This window comes from Oncorhynchus kisutch, linkage group LG23 (genome assembly GCF_002021735.2).
Source record: "Oncorhynchus kisutch isolate 150728-3 linkage group LG23, Okis_V2, whole genome shotgun sequence".
Classification (NCBI taxonomy): domain Eukaryota; kingdom Metazoa; phylum Chordata; class Actinopteri; order Salmoniformes; family Salmonidae; genus Oncorhynchus; species Oncorhynchus kisutch.
Window position 1 is genome coordinate 43,310,314 of NC_034196.2, and position 12,611 is coordinate 43,322,924.

At 38.9% G+C, this 12,611-nt stretch overlaps 1 protein-coding gene across 3 annotated transcripts in view; it reads left to right on the forward strand.

Moving 5' to 3' along the window:
- The first annotated feature begins 1,061 nt into the window (after positions 1-1,061).
- LOC109868750 (protein Shroom3) overlaps positions 1,062-12,611 on the forward strand; it is a 128,945-nt gene continuing 117,395 nt past the window's right edge. For 2 of the 3 annotated variants that reach the window (XM_031802419.1, XM_031802421.1), the window contains exon 1: positions 1,062-1,967. In XM_031802419.1, coding sequence (XP_031658279.1) covers positions 1,824-1,967 — 144 coding nt within the window. In that variant the 5' untranslated portion in view covers positions 1,062-1,823. The remainder of the gene's footprint in view (positions 1,968-12,611) is intronic. The other variant, XM_031802420.1, reaches the window with a different exon arrangement.

Sequence of the window (12,611 nt, forward strand, 5' to 3'; positions counted from 1 at the left end):
TAATAGACCGTACGTGGAACACATCCTGGCCTGCCCTCTCCATAGCTCCTAATGCAAAACTCTGTAATAGACCGTACGTGGAACACATCCTGGCCTGCCCTCTCCATAGCTCCTAATGCAAAACTCTGTAATAGACCGTACGTGGAACACATCCTGGCTTGTAGTTATAGGCCTCTATGTGTTTGCTTTTCTATCCAGGTTAGCAGTGTACTGTAAAGACCAAGTAGACCAATAACACAGACAAGATCGAAAGATAATGCATAACATAGACATACATACTTTTAACTCCATACATTTTCCCAGACACCCAAAAGTACTTGTTACAATTTGAATGCTTAGCAGAACAGGACAATTGGACAGGAGTCACATGCGCTGAATTACAACAGTTTTACAGGGAAATGCTTACTTACAAGCCCCTAACCAACAATGCAGTTGAAAAAAATCCAGTAACAATACGAAATAAAAAGTAACAAATAATTAATATGTACATGTAGGTAGAGTTATTAAAATGACTATGCATAGATGATAACAACAGAGAGTAGCAGTGGTGTAAAAAGGGGGTGGGGGGGCAATGCACCGGGTAGAGTCAATGTGCGGGGTTAGTCGAGGTAATTGAGGTAATATGGACAAGTAGGTAGAGTTAAAGTGACTATGCGTAGATTATTAACAGAGAGTAGCAGCAGTGTAAAAGAAGGGTCTGGGTAGCCATTTGATTAGATGTTCAGGAGTCTTAATGGCTTGGGGCTAGAAGCAGTCTAGAAGCCTCTTGGACCTAGACTTGGCACTCTGGTGCCGCTTGCCGTGCGGTAGCATAGAGAACAGTCTAAGACTAGTAGAGACCCAACTGGGTATTTCCCACCCCACTTTAGCTTGTTCGCACAATACAAGTGGCCATTGATTAAAATTCAATATAAATTTGAGTGAAATATCCACACAGCAATATTTAGAAATGTGGACTTTTATTTTAGAAGGTTTCTTCATTACCATACGAACGTGGCGTCCTCATTTGTGCTGCTGGCAGAACACTAGTGGCGAGGAGGGGGAGGCAAAACCTTATTTGCCGTTCTCCTTGTTGCAGTATATTATCAACACTCTGCATCTATGGAACTGGACTGGGGATGCTGAACCGAATCAAGGGAACAAGATTGATTCAAATGTTATCCTGTTGAATACGTCCATATTCTCAATTTATCGGCAATCAAGGTGGAACTTTTAGAGAAAGTAGGTGAATCAAGTGTCTGGGGCGCAAAACTTTTTTTTCTGACGGGGCAAATTGACCTGATCCCGCTGCAACCAGCTTGCCGAGGAGAGAAGAGCGCTCGCCTTTCTCCCAGCCCAGTGGATTGTAGCAAATTCTATTGTGATGCTAAAATGAAGTCGTAAGAGGGAGAGGGCTGACCAACGATCAGAAGTGAAGCTATCCAAGGGATTTCTGCTAAATCCATTTGAAGTTAACATGTTTTTTTCGTTTGTTCCATCCATTTAATGTTATGTTTGTGGAGCGTTTCATTTTCACCACTTGTTGTTGACTGTTGGAACGAAGTAAAATTGTTTCAACAGACAGACTGCGGCGAGAGAGAGAAGGCAAACCATGTTTCATTCGCTGACTAAGATTCGGTAGTGTTAGGAAATGATTTAGCCTGTCTGATAGGAGTGGACATGCCCCTCTCGGTATGCGCTGCAGAATACTTTAATAAGAAAAGGAAAATATAACAAATCATTTATTCAATATTTTCGAAATAATTTCCCCTCTGCTGTGGGTCTGGTGGACTGAATAGGACCCGAGCCACCAGGACCAGGCTTCCTCGGCAGTGCTAGTGATTATGGATAGCAGTCTCCCCAGCTACAGTACAGTCATACACCGAGGAAAGACACTGTTTCTGGAGGCTCGACTCCTGGGTGGGGCGCCCTGGGGGTTTCAGCTCAAAGGAGGTCTTGAACATGGAGAAGAGTTGATCGTCTCGAAGGTAAGACAGTTCCATGTCTATGTCAGTTGCAACCCTAGCTGAGTTTACTTATATACATATCCATGGACGATATCCATATTTCCGGGATCTAAACTAGAACTAGTGCACGCTCCCTCCCCATCCACCCTTCCCCCCCAAATTGCTACTTTGTAATATCAGGACTATGAACACAGCTGTCATAATTGGGATTAAGTGAAAAGTCCCCAAGGGCAACATTGTTACTACCCCCAGGCTAGGTGGAAGGAAGGACTGTGACGTTGCTACAGTGTTACAATGTGTCTGTTTACAGAGTCGTGTTACAATGTGTTTATTTCATAGAAGAGGAATTGAGCAATTTTTGATTTCCGATTGTATTTGATCTGCAGTACATGTTGCGACAGACAAATCATGTCTGGAACTCATCCGCGGCCAGATGTTTTTCCGTGTGCCTCATCAAGAGTAGGTTTACAGTTAGTAGGAGCAACTTTTGATGAACGCTTGGAGGGAGATTTTGCCTAGAAGGGGGGACTGCGGGTCCTCCCCCATTTAAAAAAAACAGTTTTAAAGCAAATTTCCTGCAATTCTATGTATTTTTACATGGTTTAGGCTTATGACCAGGGGGGGGGGGGCACACAGGTCAGGGGTATTCAGAATGTTTTGACCATTAAATGAACACAAACCATTTGACGACTTTGACATTTGGGTGGGGGGGGGGTGAAATTTTAAACTATGCTAATATATATTCTTTTAACCATGTTTTTTTGACATGGTTGGAAACTTTATTCAGACAGTAATGAAATTAGAGGAGACAGGCAAATGGCAAAAACAGTGAGAAGGTTGGTGGGAATGCTCTGCATAGGAAATACTAATATGAATGGTTGATGGCTTTGGGTAACTAAATATTCGATTGCAGTCTCCTTGTCCATTGAGTGCTGTCAAGGTAAGGACACAAACATTTGTGTCCTTACCTGCTGCCTAAACCTCTCGCTGCCTAAACCTCTCGCTGCCGTGCTTTTGTCTGCACCAGAAATCTGAGGTCTCATGATCGGCTCCATATGCTTTTACATGTGTAGGCTACTGTTAGTAATAACAACTATCTGAAGGCCTTTCACTGTGCTTTACATTACATCATATATTTAATTCACATTTTCTTTACACTCTTGAGAACAAATCAAATATTTGGAAGTCCATGAATACTGTACACACACACACTCACTCACCCACCCGTACTTGCTCATCTTCAGAGTCTTGATAGCGATAGTTCTGAACAGGACTGTGGTGGTCATGGCTGCCAGTCTCACGGTGACTGACTACTTATGAAGAACGATGAGCCTTTGTAACATCAACATTTTTAAAAAGTTGAATAAATTAATTGGATTTACAGCATCACAATAAATCCATTCTTTGTTTTAGTCAGGTCTAAAGAAACATTATGATATGAAGAAAATGTGTTTCAGAAGAACAAAATATGACTTGTCCTACTGTATGTTATCTGGCTAGGCTCCATGCCATGGGCTGTAGGCTGTAGGCTTGTTCATTTAGCTGACAAGATATGCTTATAAGTCCTATGACATTATTTTATATTATATGATTTTATAGTGAGAGGAATATAATTGAACTTAGCTGAGTAAAATAGAAAGGATATTTTTCACATTCCAGAGCGAGAGCGCAGGAGAAGTGGTTATGTTAAGCGTATAAGGTGATCATTTGAAACAACTCTAAATCTAGCGTATAGAACCTATTTGGCAACTTTAGTTGTGAATGATACAAACCTTAGAATGTCTTAGAAATTAAAATGTATATGAGCTGCATGATGCGACAAAAATTTTGATCAAAAATCATTTGTCTGCTTTGAAAAATAAATAAATAATAATGATTACAAAACAATTTGTTCAAGTTCCGTATCTCAAAATGGAAGGTGGCATATCGCTGTTCTGCCAAAGATATGCTCAGGTCGAATTGTTAGAGAAGTCACCAGCAGTCAACCATCTTTCAGAGATTCAGTTGTAGAGACTCATGGGAAGTGTAGTCCTTTATGCCTGGATGATGCTCTTAGTTGATTGATGATTTGAGAAAGTAGAGAGAAAAAAAAGCTTGAGCTCAGATCCTTGCCTTCCTCTCATCAAGTGATCATATTTTCACCCATCATACTTTTCTCTATTTAATCTAGTCTTTGCTAATACAGTACCAGTCAAATGTTTGGACACACCTTCTCATTCAAGGGGTTTTCTTTATTTGTACAATTTTCTACATTGTAGAATAATAGTGAAGACATCAAAACTATGAAATATCACATATGGAATCATGTAGTAACCAAAAAAGTGTTAAACAAATCAAAATATATTTTATATTTGAGATTCTTCAAAGTAGCCACCCTTTGCCTTGATGACAGCTTTGCAGACTCTTGGCATTCTCTCAACCAGCTTCATGAGGTAGTCACCTGGAATGCATTTCAATTAACAGGTGTGCCTTGTTAAAAGTTCATTTGTGGAATTTATTTCCTTAATGCATTTGAGCCAATCAGTTGTGTTGTGACAAGGTAGGGGTGGTATACAGAAGATAGCCCTATTTGGTAAAAGACCAGCTCAAATAAGCAAAGAGAAATGACAGTCCATCATTACTTTAAGACATGAAGGTCAGTCAATACGGAACATTTCAAGAACTTTTAAAGTTTCTTCAAGTGCAGTCGCAAAAACCATCAAGCGCTATGATGAAACTGGCTCTCATGAGGACCGCCACAGAAAAGGAAGACCCAGAGTTACCTCTGCTGCAGAGGATAAGATCATTAGAGTTACCAGCCTCAGAAATTGTAGCCCAAATAAATGCTTCACAGAGTTTAAGTAACAGACACATCTCAAAATCAACTGTTCAGAGGAGACTGCTTGAATCAGGCCGTCATGGTGGAATTGTTGCAAAGAAACCACTACTAAAGGAAATCAATAAGAAGAAGACCGGTGGTCTGAGGAGTCCAAATTTCACATTTTTTTGTTTCAACCGCCGTGTCTTTGTGAGACGCAGAGCAGGTGAACGAATGATCTCTGCATGTGTGGTTCATATGTGTTATTTCATAGTGTTGACGTCTTCACTATTATTCTACAATGTAGAAAATGGTACAATAAAGAAAAACTCTGGAATGAGAAGTAACTTTTGACTGGTAGTGTATAAAAAAGTAATTTATCAAGAGAACATCCCTCATCCCTACTGCCTCTGATCTGACACTCACTAAACACACATGCTTCTTTTGTAAATGGTGTTGGAGTGTGCCCCTGGCTATCCATTAATGTAACCCGTTGCTGACAGGTGTATAAAATCGAGCACACAGCCATGCAATCTCCATAGACAAACATTGACAGTAGAATGGCCTTACTGAAGAACTCGGTGACTTTCAACGTGGCACCGTCATACGATGTCATGTTTCCATCAAGTCAGTTTGTCAAATGTCTGCCCTGCTAGACCTGCCCCATCAACTTTAAGTACTGTTATGAAGTGGAAACGTCTAGGAGCAACAACGGCTAAGCCGTGAAGTGGTAGGCCACACAAGCTCACAGAACGGGACCCGGCGAGTGCTGAAGCACGTAGCGTGTAAAAAAAATCACCTGTCCTCGGTTGCAACACTCACTACCAAGTTCCAAACTGCCTCTGGAGGCAACGTCAGCACAATAACTGTTCGTCGGGAGCTTCATGAAATGGGTTTCCATGGCCAAGCAGCCGCACACAAGCCTAAGATCACCATGCACAATGCCAAGCGACGGCTGGAATGGTTGGACTCTGGGAGCAGTGGAAGCATGTTCTCTGGAGTGACAGCTCTGCCTTGGGTGTTTCCGTATAATAGTCCACCTCTCTCAGGAAGAAAACACGGATTAAATCCTGCAATGTTTCTATGTGTTTGATGCAGCAGGAAGGATGATGATGTTGTTGTTCCCCCCCCCCCCTAATATATTTAATGCATAATTACATTACACTTCCTGATACCTGTATTGATCACATCTTATGCTGCAGAAATGTGTTTTGAAGCAGTTTCCACACCCATCAGACACAGCGATCATAATGTAGAAGGCATATCTAGGAAAAACAACATTTCCAAAGATTGGACCTTTAAAATAGTTGTGAAAGCGATCATACAAAGAGATTTTGCGATGATTCCTATGTGGAAGATGTAAATTTTTTGTTGTTGTTGTTGTTGTTGTTGTTCTTGATAATGTAATGAGGAACAGCCTGACACAGTACTTATGAAAAGATGTTTAAGCATTTATGAAAGATAGTGTGTGCCCTCAGCCCTGGAGTAGAGGCAAAGGTCATTCCGCTGGCCAAGAATAGTTCAGCACCCTTTAATGGTTCGAACAGCCAACCCCATCAACCTGTTACCGGCGCTTTGCAAACTTTGGGGAAAAATGGTGTTTGACCAAATATAATGTTATTTTACAGAAAACAAAATTGGCAGCGGACTTTCAGCATGCTTATAGGGAAGGGTACGCAAAACATGCTTGGCACTGACACAAATGACTGATGATTGGCTGAAATAAATGTATTAATAAAAAGATTGTGGACCTGTTTAGTTTGACTTCAGTGCAGCTTAAGATATCATTGATCATTAAAAATATATTTCACTTTTATTTAACTCATAACCTAACGCTGAAAAAATGTAGGTGTTATGTATTTTCATCTTCTATCGTGGATTGAGAGTTGCCTGTCTAATAGAACACGAGGGTTTCTTTAATGGAAGCCTCTCGAATGCAAATTCGGTTGAGTGTGGTGTACCACAGGGCAGCCGGCTAGGGCTATTATTGTTTTCTGTTTTTACTAATGACCTTCCACTAATCTTGAATATAGCCTGTGTGTGTCCATGTACGCCGATGACTCGACAGTAAACACGGAGGCTACGACAGTAAAATGAAAAGCTCCAGTCAGTTTTAAGGTGGCCAACTAGCAATTTGGCTGGTGCTAAATATCTCAAAAGTGTGTATTATGTAGTGTAGTGTAGTATGTAGTGTGGTGTATTGTGTAGTGTATTATGTAGTATGTAGTGTATTATGTAGTGTATTATGTAGTATGTAGTCTATTATGTATTATGTAGTGTATTATGTAGTGTAGTATGTAGTGTATTATGTAGTGTAGTATGTAGTGTATTATGTAGTGTATTATGTAGTGTAGTATGTAGTGTATTATGTAGTGTATTATGTAGTGTAGTATGTAGTCTATTATGCATTATGTAGTGTAGTATGTAGTATGTAGTGTATTATGTAGTGTATTATGTAGTGTATTATGTAGTGTAGTGTGGTGTATTATGTAGTGTAGTATGTAGTGTATTATGTAGTATGTAGTGTAGTATGTAGTGTATTATGTAGTGTAGTATGTAGTCTATTATGTATTATGTAGTGTGGTGTATTATGTAGTGTAGTATGTAGTGTATTATGTAGTGTATTATGTAGTGTATTATGTAGTGTAGTATGTAGTGTATTGTGTAGTATGTAGTGTATTATGTAGTATGTAGTGTAGTATGTAGTGTATTATGCATTATGTAATGCAGTGTATTGTGTAGTATGTAGTGTATTATGTAATGTATTATGTAGTGTATTATGTAGTGTAGTGTATTGTGTTATGTATTATGTAGTATGTAGTGTATTGCGTAGTATGTAGTGTATTATGTAGTGTATTATGTAGTGTATTATGTAGTGTATTATGTATTATGTAGTGTATTATGTATTATGTAGTGTATTATGTAGTGTATTATGTAGTATGTAGTGTATTATGTAGTGTATTATGTATTATGTAGTGTATTATGTAGTGTAGTATGTAGTGTATTATGTAGTGTATTATGTAGTGTAGTATGTAGTGTATTATGTAGTGTATTATGTAGTGTATTATGTAGTGTATTATGTAGTGTATTATGTAGTATGTAGTGTATTATGTAGTGTATTATGTAGTATGTAGTGTATTATGTATTATGTAGTGTATTATGTAGTGTATTATGTATTATGTAGTGTAGTATGTAGTGTATTATGTAGTGTAGTATGTAGTGTATTATGTAGTGTATTGCGTAGTATGTAGTGTATTGCGTAGTATGTAGTGTATTATGTAGTGTATTATGTATTATGTAGTGTATTGCGTAGTATGTAGTGTATTATCTAGTGTAGTATGTAGTGTATTATGTAGTGTATTATGTAGTGTATTATGTAGTGTATTATGTAGTGTATTATGTAGTATGTAGTGCATTGTGTAGTATGTAGTGTATTATGTAGTGTATTATGTAGTATGTAGTGTATTATGTAGTGTATTATGTATTATGTAGTGTATTATGTAGTGTAGTATGTAGGGTATTATGTAGTGTAGTATGTAGTGTAGTATGTAGTGTAGTATGTAGTGTAGTATGTAGTGTAGTATGTAGTGTATTATGTAGTGTATTATGTAGTGTATTATGTAGTGTATTATGTAGTATGTAGTGTATTATGTAGTGTATTATGTAGTATGTAGTGTATTATGTATTATGTAGTGTATTATGTAGTGTATTATGTATTATGTAGTGTAGTATGTAGTGTATTATGTAGTGTAGTATGTAGTGTATTATGTATTATGTAGTGTATTGCGTAGTATGTAGTGTATTGCGTAGTATGTAGTGTATTATGTAGTGTATTATGTATTATGTAGTGTATTGCGTAGTATGTAGTGTATTATGTAGTGTATTATGTAGTGTATTATGTAGTGTATTATGTAGTGTATTATGTAGTATGTAGTGCATTGTGTAGTATGTAGTGTATTATGTAGTGTATTATGTAGTATGTAGTGCATTGTGTAGTATGTAGTGTATTATGTAGTGTGTTATGTATTATGTAGTGTATTATGTAGTATGTAGTGTATTGCGTAGTGTATTGTGTAGTATGTAGTGTATTATGTAGTGTATTATGTAGTATGTAGTGCATTGTGTAGTATGTAGTGCATTGTGTAGTATGTAGTGTATTATGTAGTATGTTGTGTATTGTGTAGTGTATTGTGTAGTATGTAGTGTAGTATGTAGTGTATTATGTAGTATGTTGTGTATTGTGTAGTGTATTGTGTAGTATGTAATGTATTATGTAGTGTAGTATGTAGTGTGGTGTATTATGTAATGTAGTGTAGTGTATTGTGTAGTATGTAATGTATTATGTAGTGTATTATGCATTATGTAATGCAGTGTATTATGTAGTATGTAGTGTAGTGTGTAGTGTATTATGTGGTGTGTTGTGTAGTATAGTGTATGAGGTGGTGTGTTGTGTAGTATAGTGTATGAGGTGGTGTGTAGTGTATTATGTGGTGTGTTGTGTAGTATGTAATGTAGTGTAGTGTATTATGTAGTGTGTAGTGTATTATGTGGTGTATTGTGTAGTATAGTGTATGAGGTGGTGTGTTGTGTAGTATAGTGTATGAGGTGGTGTGTTGTGTAGTGTATGAGGTGGTGTGTTGTGTAGTATGTAATGTAGTGTAGTGTATTATGTAGTGTGTAGTGTATTATGTGGTGTGTTGTGTAGTGTGTAATGTATTATGTAGTGCAGTGTAGTATGTAGTGTATGGTGTGTTGTGTTGTGTATTATAACAACTACACATTCAAGGGTTTTTCTTTATTTGTACTATTGTCTACATTGTAGAATAATAGTGAAGACATCAAAACTATGAAATAACACATATGGAATCATGTGGTAACCAAAAAAGTGTTAAACAAATCAAAATATATTTTTTATTTGAGATTCTTCAAAGTAGCCACCCTTTGCCTTTTGTACACTCTTGGCATTCTCTCAACCAGCTTCATGAGGTAGTCACCTGGAATGCATTTCAATTAACAGGTGTGCCTTGTTAAAAGTTAATTTGTGGAATTTCTTTCCTTCTTAATGCATTTGAGCCAATCAGTTGTGTTGTGACAAGGTAGGGGTAGTATACAGAAGATAGCCCTATTTGGTAAAAGACCAAGTCCACATTATGGCAAGAACAGCTCAAATAAGCAAAGAGAAACGAACAGTCCATCATTACTTTAAGCCATGAAGGTCAGTCAATACGGAACATTTCAAGAACTTTGTACGTTTCTTCAAGTGCAGTCGCAAAAACCATCAAGCGCTATGATGAAACTGGCTCTCATGAGGACCGCCACAGGGAAGACCCAGAGTTATCCCTGCTGCAGAGGATAAGATCATTAGAGTTACCAGCCTCAGAAATTGTAGCCCAAATAAATGCTTCACAGAGTTTAAGTAACAGACACATCTCAAAATCAACTGTTCAGAGGAGACTGTGTGAATCAGGCCTTCACGGTGGAATTGTTGCAAAGAAACCACTACTAAAGGACACCAATAAGAAGAAGAGACGTGCTTGGGCCAAGAAACACGAGCAATGGACATTAGACCGGTGGAAATTTGTTCTGGAGTCCAAATTGGAGATTTTTGGTTCCAACCGCCGTGTCTTTGTGAGATGCAGAGTAGGTGAACGGATGATCTCCGCATGTGTATTTCCCACCGTGAAGCATGGAGGAGGAGGTGTTATGGTGTGGAGGTGCTTTGCTGGTGACACTGTCTGTGATCTATTTAGAATTCAAGGCACACTTAACCAGCATGGCTACCACAGCATTCTGCAGAGATACAGCCTCCCATCTGGTTTGGGCTTAGTGGGACTATTATTTGTTTTTCAACGGGATAATGACCCAACACACCTCCAGGCTGTTTAAGGGCTATTTGACCAAGAAGGAGAGTGATGGAGTGCTGCATCAGATGACCTGGCCGCCACAATCCCCTGACCTCAACCCAATTGAAATGGTTTGGGATGAGTTGGGCCACAGAGAGAAGGAAAAGCAGCCAACAAGTGCTCAGCATATGTGGGAACTCCTTCAAGACTATTGGAAAATCATTCTAGGTGAAGCTGATTGAGGGAATGCCAAGAGTATACAAAGCTGCCATCAAGGCAAAGGGTGGCTATTTGAAGAATCTCAAATATAACATACATTTTGATTTGTTTAACACTTTTTTCGTTACTACATGATTCCATATGTGTTATTTCATAGTTTTGATGTCTTCACTATTATTCTACAATGTAGACAATAGTACAAATAAAAATGAGTAGGTGTTCTAAAACTTTTGACCGGTAGTGTATTGTGTTGTGTATTATGTATTGTGTACGTAGGTAGTTGTGTATTATGTAGTGTAGTGTATTGTATTATGTTGTGTGTAGTGCGTTGTGTACTGTATAGTGTAGTGTGTAATGTAGTGTGTAGTGTATTGTATAGTGTGTATTGTGTAGTGTAGTGTGTATTGTGTATTATGTAGTGTGTATTGTATTGTGTAGAGCTTATTGTGTGTTGTGGTGTGTAGTTTTCATTGTGTATTGTGTGTGTTGTATTGTGTAGTGTAATGTGTATTACATATTGTATTGTCTATGTGTTGTGTAGTGTGCATTGTATTGTGTAGTGTGTATTGTGTAGTGTAATGTGTATTATATATTGTATTGTCTATGTATTGTGTAGTGTGCATTGTGTAGTGTAGGGTGAACTATGTATTGTGTAGTGTATTGTCTATGTATTGTGTAGTGTATTGTGTAGTGTATTGTCTATGTATGGTGTAGTGTATTGTGTAGTGTATTGTGTATGTATGGTGTAGTGTATTGTGTATGTATGGTGTAGTGTATTGTGTAGTGTATGGTGTAGCGTATTGTCTATGTATGGTGTATTGTGTAGTGTATTGTCTATGTATGGTGTAGTGTATTGTCTATGTATGGTGTAGTGTGTAGTGTATTGTCTATGTATGGTGTAGTGTATTGTCTATGTATGGTGTAGCGTATTGTCTATGTATGGTGTAGTGTATTGTCTATGTATGGTGTAGTGTATTGTGTAGTGTATTGTCTATGTATGGTGTAGTGTATTGTCTATGTATGGTGTAGTGTATTGTCTATGTATGGTGTAGCGTATTGTCTATGTATGGTGTATTATCTATTTTATTCATTCTATTTGTTGTTTCCTGTTTGGACCCCAGGAAGAGCTCATTGGGGATCTTAATTAAATACTATTTATTTATTTTAAATCTGGCGTGAGAGGCTGTTACAGTATAACAGGTAGGGCTGGTGTGACATCAGTTATAATTCTGTTAGAAAGCGTGAAAGGATTACATAAAGCTGTACTTTAACACTGTGTCCTGGCTTCAGTATATACAGTATGTCAGTATAGTTGGCCTACAAAGACAACTCTGTCATGAGTATGAGCTCCAGAGAGAGGTTAGGGATGGTCTGACATGTTTATATCGTGAATCGTCTCTGGTGTTGCAGTGCTGGTGGTGTCTGACCGTGAGGAAGTACGTCTGGAGCATACAGCCTACTCTGTGAACTGTGGTGGGGCCCTGGCCGGCTGGGGCCATGGCGGCTGGGAGAGGTGGGTGGGTGGGGCCGTGGCGGGCTGGGAGAGGTGGGTGGGTGGGTGGGTGGGGCCGTGGCGGGCTGGGAGAGGTGGGTGGGGCCGTGGCGGCTGGGAGAGGTGGGTGGGGCCGTGGCGGCTGGGAGAGGTGGGTGGGTGGGGCCGTGGCGGCTGGGAGAGGTGGGTGGGTGGGGCCGTGGCGGCTGGGAGAGGTGGGTGGGGCCGTGGCGGAACTCGTTGTGTGGCGGTGGTGATGTAGCTTTAATATTATTGAGCGTGTCCTTCAGCACTTCACACACTAAGCCGCTTTA